The following is a 14,955-nucleotide window of genomic DNA, read 5'->3' as shown; positions in this document are numbered from 1 at the left end:
GTCCGTGCGTTGGACATTATTTGCCTCTCTTACCACTGTCTGGTAATTTCCCCAAAAATTTGAACACATAAAATACTCACTCCGTCCTAAAATGATTGTCCGGTTCGCAAAACGGAGTGATAAAAATAATACAATTTTTTCAAGAAAAAATTCCAATTTTTTTCACAAATTAAAAATACTCATTGATATTTAGTACGTTGTTAAAAAATTTTTGATTTTTTCTTGCAAAAATTGTATTATTTCTAACACCCCGTTTTGGGGACTGGACAAACATTTTGGGACGGAAGAAGTAGTACTGTACTATGTATCGGAAACATAGGAGCGTTGAAATTTTTCTAAAAAATTGGACGGTTTTGATTATTGATGGATTTGGAAAGAAAAATTGATTTTCGCGCTCTACTTTTTACTGACGACGCTTCAATTTCAATGTGAAGTTATTAGTAACTTTATGAACAAAGTGGAACGCCAATCGAGTGCAATTTTGTTCACCCTACTTAAAAGAGGGAAAACATTGCCCTTTCTCTTATTGGTTAAAATGGTGTGGACTCCATCATAAAAGTGATGTCATGCTTACCATGCAATACACTTTTTGATAAGCATGACATCATTTTATAATAGAATCCACATCATTTCAATTAATAAAAAAAAAGAATAATGTTCATTCTCTTAAATAGAGGATGAACAAAACTCAACTCCGAAAAGAATCACACACACACAAAAAGTATGGTACCGGAGCCCAAGGTTCGGTCCCCCTCTCTCTCTCTTTCCAACCAAAAATTTTTGCCGTGCTTCCCGATGCAGACAACAGCTAGCCTCGTGAGAGCGTCTTCCTCCACAAGCCCCTCTCTCTCTCTCTCTCTCTCTCTCTCTCTCTCTCTCTCTCTCTCTCTTTCCTTTTCCTCTCTCTAGGCGTACTGCGTACATGAGCTTGTCTCCCACCTTTTCTCTCCTTTTTTATTTTTTAGTAACAAGATGGCGGACACAAGAGATGTACTCCCTCGTCCTAGTTTGTTTGTTCTATTTTTGACTTTTTGAAAGTGTTTGACCTTTCAAAAAATTAATTATAATTTTTAATTCGTAATATTTTTAATATGCAATATGGATCTTCTTTGATAGATCTCAATTAGTTTTATTATACAAAATCTTCAAAAAAAAATATAAAATGTAAGATATAAATATATTTTTTAAAGACACGTATTTCGATAATTGGACAAACAAATTGGGACAGAAGGAGTACAAAATAAGAGCTCAGATTCCATGTATTTTTACATTGAGAACAAAAATTATAGTAAATATTACTATTTACAAGTTCTCATAAGAAAACGAGATTGTCTACATATATATAATCACGTTAATTTTATAATCACGATCTAATAATTGTTGGTAACTTGAAATTTTAATGATTTTTTTCAAACATAAATAGAAATTTTATCATTTTTTTTCTCTCAAAAAAACTTACAGGGGCAATTCTATAGAACTTTTTCAAATAAACCTGAATATATCGTATAGTTATTGAGATAATTGGAGAGTGTGCAGGGGCTCAGGCCTCGCTTGCACCCATTCTGTCCGCCTTGCTTACGTGTATTTTAATTTATTTATTTTTCAGTTCGGTTAAAGGTCAATCACGCCGAAATTAAAGAATCCACAAAAACTATTCCTTCCGTTCCGATTTGTTTGTCTATTTTTTGACTTTAAGTGTTTCAAAATATTTGTCTATTTAACTTCCAATAGAATCAGTTTTTATTTTTTACCCTTTTTTTGATGGAATAAAGTAACTTTTGCAAAAATCAATTCCCAAAAAGTTGAGGGTAAATGTGGAAAGTTGTATGTTTTTAGGTGTAATCATTGTGTTGCTTTAAAAAGTTATATTTTCGAGATTGAACAAACAAATTGGGACGGAATGAGTATTTTATTTTGACCTAATCCCAAAAATCAAACTCTGATAAACTGTATAGAGAGCAAACTCACCAACCGATCAACTGGGCTAATCGTACGGCCCTCTCTCTCTCTGATTATTTCCTTGCACCTGGGGCATCGGCCGCACCGCAACTGCCCGAAACTCGTTTCCGCTATACATTTGGATACGCTCCACACTGGGATCGTACAAATGAGAGATGAAAGAAAAGTTTGAGACATCATGTGGTATCTGTACAACATTGAATAATTTTTTCTCTCCTTGATCCTTGAACTACCAAGTACCAACATCACTGGGAACATTTTCTGTTCTCTCTCACTAACCGATGCATCGTTTCTCTCTTCCCTAGTAAGCTTTCTCTCTCCCCCCCCGCGCTCTCTCTCTCTCTCCATAAAAAAGCAGAAGATACCCGCCATTTCCTATTCCTCCCTTCCTCATCACTCTCCCCTAGTCCCTTCCTTTTCTTCTCCCATTCACACACCAGATTTTCACCAAAACTCTTTCGATTTTCTTCCTGTAGAAAGATTGTACTACGAGTTTTTCGGAGTACAATGTAGGAGGTGAAACAGCGATCTCGTTGGACCAGACGTCGGGAAATGGCCACGTGTCACCGGAATAACGTCGGATCGGTAGTGCTATCCCGCACCAGGAGCGGGAACTCGCGGCTATGGACGGCGATTTCCGGCGCATCGCTCCGCCGGATGATCATCGGCTCGTTGATTTGCGGGGGGTCGTGCCACGGTGTCGAAGGCGGATTTGCGGCGGAACCGTCGCCGGAAACCCCAAAGCAGGTAGAACTCCCCCCGCCCCACACACACACTTTCTTATATTATTGTAGTAGTTTCTGTTTCACGAACGTTGAAATTATACTATAAGTTTTGTCCGCCGAACACTTGCCTTTTGCCAGATTTTGTGAAAGATAAGTTTGTTTCGACAAGACTTTATTTATCTTGAATCGGTTATGGTTATATGCTATTTTGAAAAATTTTAATTTTTTTTGTGGGGGAAATCTTAAAAAAAGGCTGTGAACAAAATCAAATTCGTCCGTACTGCAGGAATCCGTATCTGTATCCGAAATGAAGAAAGAGAATAACGGGGGATTGGAGAAGAAGTTGTCGGATTTCCTGAGGCTGTCGGTGTCGTCGGAGGCGGGACTGGACGGCAAGGTGGCGGCGGAGGAGGTAAGAATGAAGGTGGAGACGTTGGAGGAGTTGAAGGGGGTGGTGAAAAGGTTGCAATGCGACGTCCACGTTTCGGGAGGTGCGGCCATCGAGGTTAGGAGATTGGCGAAGGAGAATAAGGAGGCGAGAACAAATCTCGGGTTGCTCGGTGCGATTCCTCCGCTTGTTGCATTGATCGATTCGGAAGATTTGGATGCGAAGATCGCCTCTCTATACGCTCTCCTCAACCTTGGAATCGGCAACAACGCGTGAGTTTTCCCCTTTTTCCTAAGAAAGTAAGCGAACAAGAAATCGAGCGAGGTCCATATTTGGGGGAGCGTGGGAGCAATGCTATGGTGACCATATCTAGTGATCATCGGATGTGGCCACTAAAGTATTGGCTCGTATATAGGGAATTTGATCCCTAATGCTCATGTAGATCAATTTTCAAAAGCAGGACAGTAAAATATCTCTCTTGGTGAGATACACACACATATATATACACACACACACATTTCCTTTCCCATACTAGTATGTCATGCTTAATTAGTTTTTCTTTTTACAATTTGCATCTGTATTGTTCTATTGTTGTTGAAAATATTGATAGATCCTCGAATCCTATGTAGATCTTTAATTACATTATCCATCCTCCAAATATTTGTGAAGCATTTGTTAGACCAAATGACATTACAAGTCATTCCTAGTTTCCTTGTCAAACACCAATGGCTGTTAGCTGTATACTTTGGAAACTGTTTTCTCTTTTCTTGTTGGTTTCCTCTGAAAACTTCAACTTTGTTGGTTGTCTTTTTCATCATTAATTAATGGCCAATAATCACTTCGGTTGTCAACCCTTTTGCAGAAATAAAGAAGCCATTGTTAAAGCAGGAGCTGTTCACAAGATGCTAACCCTGCTTGAATCTCCAAATGGGTCTCAGAACCCGGCTATTGCAGAGGCAATCATTGCAAATTTTCTTGGCTTAAGCGCGCTAGACTCCAATAAACCAATCATCGGTTCTTCCGGTGCGATCCCATTCTTGGTGAAAACCTTGAAAGAGTTGGATAAATCAAGTAGTGCCCAATCAAAGCAAGACTCTCTCCGAGCGCTTTACAATCTTTCCATTTCACTTGCGAACATACCAACGATTTTAGAAACCGACTTGGTGCCATTTCTCTTTAGTACGTTGGGCGACATGGAGTTTAGTGAAAGAATCCTCTCGATTCTAAGCAATGTTGTATCGGTCCCTGAAGGTCGGAAAGCAGTCGGCATTATTCCAGATGCATTGCCGATTCTAATTGATGTGCTGAATTGGACTGATTCATCTGGGTGTCAAGAGAAAGCATCGTATATTTTGATGGTTATGGCTCACAAATCCTATGGAGATCGACAAGCCATGATTGAGGGTGGGATTGTTTCATCGCTGCTTGAGTTAACTCTTTTAGGTAGCACCTTATCGCAGAAAAGGGCTTCGAGAATTTTGGAGTGTTTGAGAGTAGATAAAGGGAAACGAGTTTCCGGAAGCTTCGGAGGTGGTTCCGGCATTAGTGGTGTTAGTGCTGCTGTGTCCGCTCCTATATGCGCATCTTCGCCATCATGTGGTGACCCGAATCTTCAATTGGAGTGTTTGGAGGAGGAAGAAGAGATGATGAGCGAAGAGAGGAAAGCAGTGAAGCAATTAGTCCAACAGAGCTTGCAAAACAACATGAGGAGGATAGTGAAGAGGGCGAATTTGCCGCAGGATTTTGTTCCATCGGATCATTTGAAGTCCCGCACAACTCTTGCAACTTCGAAGAGCTTGCCGTTTTGAGAAGGTTGGAGTAATTCAGAAGGTAGTCTCTCAGTTCATGACTTAAAAATTTCTATTTGTAGAACCATGGTAGCTATCGTTTGTTTGTGGAAAAATAATCATCCAGTTGGATGTCTTGGAAAAATTACTATGTTTTGTATCATCTTCATTTCTTTATTGTCGTGTTTTCAGAGAACACGAAACATGGAGAAGTTCACAGATACCCAATTAGATGATCCATACTATTTTCATTTCTGAGGGAAAACAGTTTCCGAAGTTTTGGGAAATTCTGAAGTAGTTAGTGGAAATAGTTTTTCAAATAACGTTGATGTTTTAGTTTCATTTTTCACCCTGTGGACATTAAACATATTTACCGAAATGATTTGAAATGCTAATCATTTTAATTAGATTCGTTTTATCTTTTCGTTTCTTTTTTACCGAATGTTTTCTGTAAAATATGCGCAACATCTAAATTGAAAGAACGCTCTATGGAGGACAGGAGGAAGTGTGTCATGTCTGACATTGACAACTCCTAATACGATGTTTTTCATCGTCTCTTGATTAAAGACTTGAATTCCTGAAATAGACAATATACCTCTTGAATCCTCCACACGTCCTATATGATCGGTTTCATTGTACCCATGTTCCACTGTCGGCGTGTGCAGCCTACCCCGGGTTTGACACAAATGATATGGGCCGTTCATTTTTTAAGATAATTCTTCCTATGACCTTGCAAAAAAGAAGCTCAATTGGTAAAAAGTAGGTGTTCTGATCCAATTTTTAATTTTTCTTTCAGAATATGAATGAAAAATTGGAAGAATGGATCAAACACCAACATTTTTTCGTGTAAGTGAAATTAATGAACAGCTAAAATAATTTGTGTGGGACCAGTCCCACACACCGACCTGTACTGATATGTACCCAATAGTGTTATTGCATGTTTTGAATTCTTATTGACACAATTTATGCTCCCTACATGATGAGTTTCAGACTTTGTGTACACATGATGAGTTTCATCATGGTATTGCTCGTACATTTTTGTCTCCACCTGGGTCCCTGCCATTATAATTCAACGCTCTTGATATAGATATATATACTCAAGGACAAAGATGGGGACTCGACTTTTCAATGCAATTTCCCTTCCCATCTGGGCATCTTTTCTTCTGTTCTTTTAATTTCCCAGTCTGATAATCTCTGGGCTCCATGAGAATCTTTGTACTATTTACTAAGCTTTTTGTTTTTCCCATCATCCATTTACTAAGCTGTAAATAAGTGTAAACTTCTGCTGGCTGAGAAAATGGACTGTTGGAAGTGTAAAACTTCTGCAATTGTGGATTAGTTTAGTAAACAATGTTGACTGTTTATCTTGTACTTTTAGCCTCTGACCTGGTTTACTGAACAATTACTAAATGCCTAATTTCAGATGAGGGGAGATCCAGGGAAGGATTCGCAACAAGATTTGGATTGAGGGATAATAGCTAAGCCACCAGCAGACTAGTGTGGTAGGGAGTTTGGGGATCATCTTGTTTAGAAACGTTGCTTTGATGCACAAAACGTGTGTTCGGTCGGGTTTGGCTAAAAAACTAATCCAGATTATTGGCTTATTTGCTTATTCAGCCAATAATAAGTCAAATTAAATAAGTCAAGTCATTCTTCCTATGTGCACCCAATAAGCCAAATTGACAGGATCTTTTTAGCCAAACCAGACCTTAGTGCATCAAAACTGCTCCAAAATGAAGTTTTTATTTTTCTATGTGAGGAAGAGTTGGTTTGGCCTAATGAATATTATGTGGCCCCTGTTTTGAACTGATGTGTGACTGTTTTATTGCTCCTCAGTTGTAAATATGTTTGTTGTGAATATTAATTTATCCCTTAGAGGTTTGGGGTTAAAATTTTTCTACAAATATGCAAGCTATAACGTTTAGGTAGAATTGATGAATAGAATCTGGGAGGGATATTGTAGAATCAGCACTGTTGACCCTGATACCATATTTATCTCCTAGCGATTTAACCGTGCACAGCACTATCCATCTCGATTTACCCTTTAAATCTTGCTAGTGGTTCAAACACAAAGTCAATTTTTTTTTCTCTTTTTTTGATGAAAGTAAATTGATTCATTAGTGTGCAACGAATATGTTCCACTTCTTGGTGGAACGGAAGAAAATTAGTTGAGAGATATGAGTATAACTCGATATATCGTGGCTACCGCTAAGTCAACTCCCCTGCCAATTTATCGACACTGCAATTCAACTACGTAAGGATAAATGGGATGACAAATACAATTCAACTACGTAAGGATAAATGGGATGTGTACTCTATTGTCTTAGAGCATCTCCATTGGAATAAGTAAATGGGTGTAGATAAGCAAATTTAACAATAATGCTCAAAAATCACCTCACATTGTATAATAAGAAAAGTTACAAGTCTTTTAGTAAATAATCAAATTTCACCAATTTCATAACCAAATTTAACAACTTTTACCAATAACCAAACTCAATAGTAAAACTCAAAATTTAACACCTCACATTGGAATCGTCTCATCGAGATGAATAATTTCGTATGGTCAGGTGCGTGATTGAAACTCATTTGCGATTGAACAAATGTGCATTGTGTATTGTGGGTTTTTTTTTGTTAGGGATGCAAAAATAACCAATGTAGGGGTAGAGGCTGTTAAGTTTAATTATAGACTAAATGGATAATCAAATGTTGACGTGACACATTTTGGTTATTGATTTTAATTATTACCATTGCGGATACTCTTACATAAGCCTGCTACGGAACTTAGAGTAAAGAAAATTTTAGGTGCAATAGAAAGGAATGCTGTAACCGGGGTGGGTGTTGAATTACCTCTCTCTTTGCCTCTAATCAATGATACATCTTAACGGTCAAAATTACGCACACAACCAACACAACGGTTGTGCAAATAGCCTTTTTGTTCGACATTATCATGCTGATTCGAACTTTGTTTAGAAAAGAAAGAGATTATTCCCCAAGTGCTTGTTTGTCAGTGCTTGGCCTCTCTTTAGGGCCCTAGACTGAGATTTGTGTAGGTAGGTGTAATATGAGATAGCTGGCAGCTCCGTAGCTGTGCTTATCAAATAAAGTGATGGAGAACTATCTTACTTGGGCGGATGGGTAGAAAGAGGCGACTTACGACACCTTTTCCTATGTAGATGTTGCACTAGATGTTGCACATCAGAAGAATCCGAGCCGCTTGCTATTTGTTTAAGGGTGCTGTTAAATACAATTACGAATTTACTTCATGTAGTCAATTCATAAAAGAAATTTTTTGGATTCCTTCTTATGAAATGACTACATATAACAAATTCGCAATTGCAAATAGCTTGGTCCTAGTTTAATTGGAACGTTTTGACATCAGAACAAGAAATCTCGTGATTGATGGTTGGTCTTTCTCTAGAGAAAAAGGCAATACATTTTCTCTAGAGAAAAAGGCAATGCATAGACTGTGGTACTGGTCAAGCAGGAAAAATGCAATCGTTAGAGCAAGTTTATCAATGGATTGGTATAGTACCTTGTAAACAGTTCACAATTCTATTTTAGTTATCAACTTTTTCTTTCATAATTATACCAATACTATCTATTTTACCTAACACCAATTAAAAAATATATATTTTTCACTCTTTTCCTATTATTTTTTCCCCCAAAGAGGGAGGAGAGAGAGAAAGAAACAATAAAAAAAGAAAGGAGTGTGAATAGTGTTTAGGTAAAAATGGCTTAAGCCCTATTCATAAATGTATTTTACCTACTATTTTACCTAATCTAGTGCAGGGCTATTTTTTGAGTTTTTCCTCTTCAAAATAACTAAAAAGGTATTTTACCAATGCTAGTATACATGCTCTAAGAGCATGTACATCAGTTGAGCAAAAATAGCAAATAAGTCATTTTACCAAACCAAAATGAAGAAAACTCAACTGCAGCTTAGGTAAAACCTTGTGTATTTTACATTTTGCTACAGTTCTTAGCTACAAATACCTACTCACTGTACATCAGCCATTTATTTGTTTATTTGTATTCACCCACTTTCTCTCTCCTCCTCCTGTGCAAGAAATGTCTCTCTCTCCAATTTTTTACAAGATGACAAAAGTAGAAATACAATATTTTAATAAAGGATTGGTAAAATAGATAGTATTGGTAAAGTATTGGTTGAGATGTGAGAAGGTAAAATATAAAATGTACACTGTTCACTAGTATTTTTTGCTAGTGACTGGTAAACTTGCTCTATAAAGTGGCTCTGAACGATTCAGATTGTGTTGACCATAAAAACTACTACTTCTGTCCCTTTGTAAATGTCCCGCTTTGTAACTCCAATTTATTAAGAAAGCATTATCATTACACCTTTCACATCAACTTTTACCTTCACTTTCCCTATTTACCTTTTATGGAGACATCATTATTACATTTTTACTCACTAACTTTTCAAAATGGAATCTACTTTTATGAGCAAAATGGAAAATGTACTAACTTTTATTCACTAACTTTACAAAATGGACACTTATTAAGGGACAACCCAAATTGAAATACTAGAGTTTAAAAAAGGGACGGAGGGAGTATATGAAGTCGACTGAACAAATAACAAAAAGGAAATTGATGTTCTCTATAGCATCTCCATACTTGATTCATTTTTTAACTCAAATTAGTGAAAACTCTTCTTTTTTAATAACTCAAATTTTATTGAAAATTTGGATAAAAACTCTATTTGGGTTTGTCTTCTCCAGTATACACTCATTTGTTGACCCAAATCTATTTTTATTTTTTCAGTGAAAAGAGGTATTGAGGAAAAAATGGAATGCATTTGGGTCTCCCCAATTAGGAAAAAGGTTTTCTTTAGTATTTTTTAGGAGTGTCCACGGTCCGGATCGGATTGGATTCTTATGAATCCAATCTTAATCCGTATCGCACGATTTTTAGAAAATATAATCCAATCCTAATCCAAAAGTCTCAGGGTTCGGTTCCATTCCGAACCGTGAATCACGGTTCAGTTCCGATTTTATCCACAGATTTCCTACACGAAAATAAAATGATGCTACCATCAACTAAAAATGCAAAGTGCAAATACTTATAGTTATGACATTCCATAACATTACACTTATTATCCCTTAAGTTTTATATATCATCACATTAATGTAAAAATTTCAAAAAAAAAAAATCATAACAATTACAGTAGTAAAGTTATAATAATTTATAAATATTACACATACACATGTATATTTTTAATTTTATTTTTTTAAATATTTCACGGTCCGGTTCGGTTAATCCATGGTTTTGAAATGAAATTCAATCATAATCCGTATCTCACGGTTTTTTAATTTTTGAATCTATGTCTGGACCATTAATTTACGGATAAAATTCAAAAGACACGGATGGATTCTGTCTGGACCGATTTCACAGTTCTCCCTTGAGGTTTTTGACAAAGACAGGAACCTCCCCTGAGGTTTCTGAAATTACTCTAACCTCCCTTGCTTTTGCTGACAATCTTAAAATTCCCCTTATGTTAAGTGGGGTTGTAACAGTGTTAAATTTGATGTTTAAATGACTTAGATACCCTTATTCCTATATATTGTCAACATAGGGGAACTACTTTTACAAAACCCAACTTCCCCCTTCCACAGTTAATCCACCGGCCACCACCACAATTACCGGGAAAAAAAAAAATTCATGTGTAATCATGTGTCATCCCACTATTAGAAACTTAGAACTAAAATTGTTGTTGATTAAAGTATAAAATAATACATTTGTACAACAAATATATACAATCAAAATATCCGATAGTTGCACGAATTTCACTAGTATTGTTTTCATTATAATAATTACGTTGTAATAGCAACAAATGAATATATATACGATCATCTTTTTCTTTTTTTTGAAAAACGTGAGCTTCTCCTACACTTTTTAAACGTGAGCTTCAATTAATTCTTTAAATTGGTTTAACAAAATAAAAAAATAATGGAAAATGATTTTCACACTTTTTTTTTGTTTTTATTCACATGAATTTACTATATTGCCCTTTGCATGTGTGAAGAAGTGTATTGCATAAATGGCAAGATGGTAAATTCAAGTGGGTAAAGATAAAAAAAGGAGTGTGGATGACTAAAAGGGGAGTGTAGAAATCAATTCTCAAAAAAGTTTTGCACTCCAACTCAACCTTCAGAATTGGACCTGAGAGTGTTTGTACACGTGTAGTGTGGTCAATCTGGTCGTCCATCTAGGCAATGGACAGCTCGGATTTTCATCTGAACAGTGGACAGCTAGAATTTGTAAGAGTTTGGATTAAATCCGAGCCATCCGTGCCTAAATGGACGGTCGGATTGACCGCGAGTGCACTATACCCCCTCCCATTCCCAGAATTGATCACGACGTGCATAAGATTAAATGGAAATTTCAATACTGCTTTTTCTAACTCTTTGCCCCACATACAACTGTACAAGAGAGAGGAGATCATTTTAATTGGGAAGTTTTCTATAAAAAAGAAATTCCTAGAAAGTGGGTACAAAGAAAGAGAGGAAGTAGAGTATAAAAATGGAGATTAAGAGAGATCAATTGCTTTGAGTTTTTGTTCCAGCGGGAAGATGAATGCAAGGGCATTTTTGGCATTAAAAAGATACAAAGGGATGAGATCAGCATCTTTCAACAATTCCTGTCAAGTTTTTAACGTCTGAAGTACGAAAAATTATACTATGCCCCAAGGGCATAGCCACGTGGTGCCCCTACGGCTTTCTGCACCACATATTTCAGTGGCCCACACTGAAATGTGTAGTGCTGAAAGCCCCGGAGCACCACGTGGCTATGCCCCAGGGGCATGGAATAATCTCTCCTGAAGTACACAAGGAGGAATTTTAAGATTGTCAGCAAAAGCAAGGGACTGATCAAAAAAAAAAAAAAACGCAAAAGCAAGGGAGGTTAGAGTCATTTAAGAAACCTCAGGCCCTGAGGTTTCTGTCTTTGCCAAAAACCTCAAGAGAGGCCAGTGAAATTTATTAAGGGAGAGATTTGAGGTTAAGGGAGGGGGAATGCATGTAATAAAAACTGCCGTGGGAGTTGAGTATTAGAGTCAGTATAGGTGATTTAAAGTAGAGAGAGAGAGTGTGAGAGTTTGACAAAGTGTGAGTGAGCAATTAGCGAGAGGATCTCAGCCGTAGAAAAAAGGTGACAATTGTGTAATATAATTGAAAGTGTATGGGTAAATTCTTAATAGTATGCGGAGCAAAAAAAAATTCTTAATAGTAGAAGTGTAACGCCCCCAATTTCCGGGCACATTAAAATGATAATTTCATTGAAAATTAAATGGAGTCTAACTCAATATTACATCATAACCCTTAACAAAAGTACATTTATTCAAATAAGGGTGGAAACTAGGGTTCCTATCTACTGCTCTGCCTGTTCCTCCATCTTGGCCAGCTCCTCAGCTCCAAAGGCTTCCAAGGTGTAGAGTTCTTCATGTTCGTCTATAAGATCTGACACATTATACCGGCGTCGCCACCAATATAATATGTCAGGGTCACCAAAGGTAACACCGTGAGCTACAAAAGCTCAATAGAATAACCCATACCCTCTAACCTTTACATTTACGAACAAACGATCATAAATTTAATAATTTCCACATAGTTCATACATATTCGACAAAATGGTTAACAATGACACATCCACATTCATTATCCAAACTAACGTTGGTGTCCATTATTTTTCGAGTTTCTCCTACGCGACTGCTCGTAGACCGTGTCACCATTTTTCATATTTCATAACCATATCAACATTTCAAAAATTATTTTTAACACACCCAACCTCGGTTTCGCCGTTCTGGTCTCCCAAGTATCCTCACAATGGTTCCGCCGCACCGGGTTCCCATTGGTACACTTTGCATTGGCTCTTCTTCTCGGATAACCAAGCCACACACCCAATCTCGATTCCGCCGTTCCGGTCTCCCGAGCATCCTCACAATGGTTCCACCGCACCGGGTTCCTATTGGCACACTTTGCATTGGCTCCTCTTCTTGGATAACCAAGCCACACACCCAATCTCGATTCTGCCGTTCCGGTCTCCCGAGTATCCTCACAATGGTTCCGCCGCGCCAGGTTCGCATTGACATACAAAACACACACCACACAATGGGCTATCACGTCCGGCCACATTGCGGTTTTCAAAACATTTCCCCCTTTAAAAACACGTATTTTCATTAACCACACCCTAGGTGTCATGTTTTTAACTTTCTTGATTTTCATGTCACGTTTTCATGCAATGACTCCGCGGTAGGACTTTTTACATACGAAATCATAAATCATTCATTGTAATCCTGAAACTAAACTAGCAAGATCATCCAACTCTATATTACTAAGCATACTTAAATCACAACTTAAAGCATAACGCCACATGTACGGACGTCTTTGGAGTGAAATTCACTTATGCTTTACAACAAGACAGGTAATACAAATAATTTATAACACATGTTCATAACCATCTAAAGATCAAAATACGAATACTTCTATTAACGATAAAGTCTTATTTTTCAAAAATCGTTCTTTCTTCCTTTGTGGGAAATTCAAAACAACACATGTTTATTAAAGTAAAAGTTGATAATTCCAATATGTTCATACTTCTATTAGCGAGAATAAGTTTACTAATTATCATGCATTTCAAAACATTATAAGTGATAGACAACCTTATATACGGAGGATCTACTTATACTTCCAATATACGGTTCTACGTTATACTTAGAGTTTAGTGGACAAAGGACCCTACATATACTTAGAGATAGCGTATATGAGACTCTACATGTACTTAGAGATAGCGTATATGAGACTCTACCTTTATTCTTGGCGGTAGTTGACGACTACAGAAAGTAAGTTGGCGTTTGGGCGGAGTAACTTCTTGCGGCGAGCTTCCGGAAGTTTCGAAAGAGAAGGGTTTCTCTCGAAACTAGTTTGTGACTGAAACTACTCTACTTTATGGATCGAAAAGGTGGTTTGGGGATGAGTTTCTTGAAGAACACAAGAAGAGCTTCAAGAACAAGGAAAACTAAGCAAGAACAAGTAAGAACACAAGCTTTCTTAGAGAGAGAAGTTGGAGGATGAAGGTGTGAGTTGAATGGTGAATGAGGGGTGCTATTTATAGCAAAAACTTGAGCTCTCTCCCTCCCTCTCTTGGCCGGCCCTCTCTCTCTCTTCAATCCTCCCATGGATTTGCTCCATGAACTTGTCATTTCAAGTCCTTCAATCAATCCATAGCCTTCTCTCACTTGTCACTTCCATTTATAGGCCAAATCTTAGGCTATCATGAAGGGTTTTTGATTGGTCTTGTCCTAAAAAGAGGTTGCTTGCAAAAAAAAATAAAATCAAAGGCTATGATGTACTTAGGAAGACTACTAATGGGTTGACATGTAGTAAATAGGCTTAGGGCTATTAAGTAGCTTGTGAAAGAGAACAAAACACAAGCACACACTCCACCTCTCTCTCTCCCATTCTGCATCTCTCTCTCTCGGCCTCCCTCTTTCTCTCTCTCTTGCATATATATATATATATATATATACATATACATATATACAGTCCGTCTCCAGTAAGAACCACCTCATTTTAATAAAATGCGGACCTCCCTTTCCTGATTGAATTTCGATGATCCGAGCCGCTAAATGTGTTCAGAACGTTATTTTAAGGGTATCCTTGAGAAATTAGCTAAAAAAATAACCGGGAAGGGCTTCATCCGAGCAGTTTTTGTTTGTTTTTTTATCGAACGGTTCAAACAAAAACTGCTCGGATGAAGCTCTTCCTGGTCATTTTTTTTGCCGATTTCTCGCGAGTATTCTTAAAATCACGTTCTGAACACATTGAGCGGCTCGGATTATCTAAATTCAATCGGAAAATGGGAGAAACGAGGAGCTCCGCATTTTAACTAAAATAAGGACTCCCTCATTTGAGACTGACTGTACACACACACACACACACACACACACACACACATATATATATATATATATATATATATATAGGAAAGTAACTCTAATATAAATAGGTTTAAGGCTATAACCCTAAGCATGTCTTGTCTTATCAAGTTATATATATGTATAAACACTTGGCAAGTCTAATCT

General features: G+C 37.3%; 1 protein-coding gene across 1 annotated transcript; it reads left to right on the top strand.

Annotated features, from left to right (window-relative positions):
• The first annotated feature begins 2,047 nt into the window (after window positions 1–2,047).
• LOC131317869 (U-box domain-containing protein 6-like) lies at window positions 2,048–6,751 on the top strand. The gene is made up of 4 exons (XM_058347545.1): window positions 2,048–2,706; window positions 2,971–3,344; window positions 3,935–4,902; window positions 6,283–6,751. The coding sequence occupies exons 1-3, from the start codon at window positions 2,512–2,514 to the stop codon at window positions 4,878–4,880; spliced, it is 1,515 nt and encodes a 504-aa protein (XP_058203528.1). The 5' UTR covers window positions 2,048–2,511; the 3' UTR covers window positions 4,881–4,902; window positions 6,283–6,751.
• Window positions 6,752–14,955: the final 8,204 nt, after the last annotated feature.

The sequence above is a fragment of the Rhododendron vialii genome, chromosome 2a (genome assembly GCF_030253575.1).
Source record: "Rhododendron vialii isolate Sample 1 chromosome 2a, ASM3025357v1".
Taxonomy (NCBI): Eukaryota; Viridiplantae; Streptophyta; class Magnoliopsida; order Ericales; family Ericaceae; genus Rhododendron; species Rhododendron vialii.
This window is presented reverse-complemented; position numbering and strand designations above follow the sequence as displayed.

What these genes read in the sequence shown, in the direction of transcription:
- LOC131317869 (XM_058347545.1), top strand. Translation starts at nt 2,512, where the DNA reads ATGGCCACGTGTCACCGGAATAACGTCGGATCGGTAGTGCTATCCCGC. An exon ending in CGCCGGAAACCCCAAAGCAG is followed by an intron (nt 2,707 to 2,970) that starts GTAGAACTCCCC and finishes TCCGTACTGCAG; the next exon opens with GAATCCGTATCTGTATCCGA. An exon ending in CTTGGAATCGGCAACAACGC is followed by an intron (nt 3,345 to 3,934) that starts GTGAGTTTTCCC and finishes ACCCTTTTGCAG; the next exon opens with AAATAAAGAAGCCATTGTTA.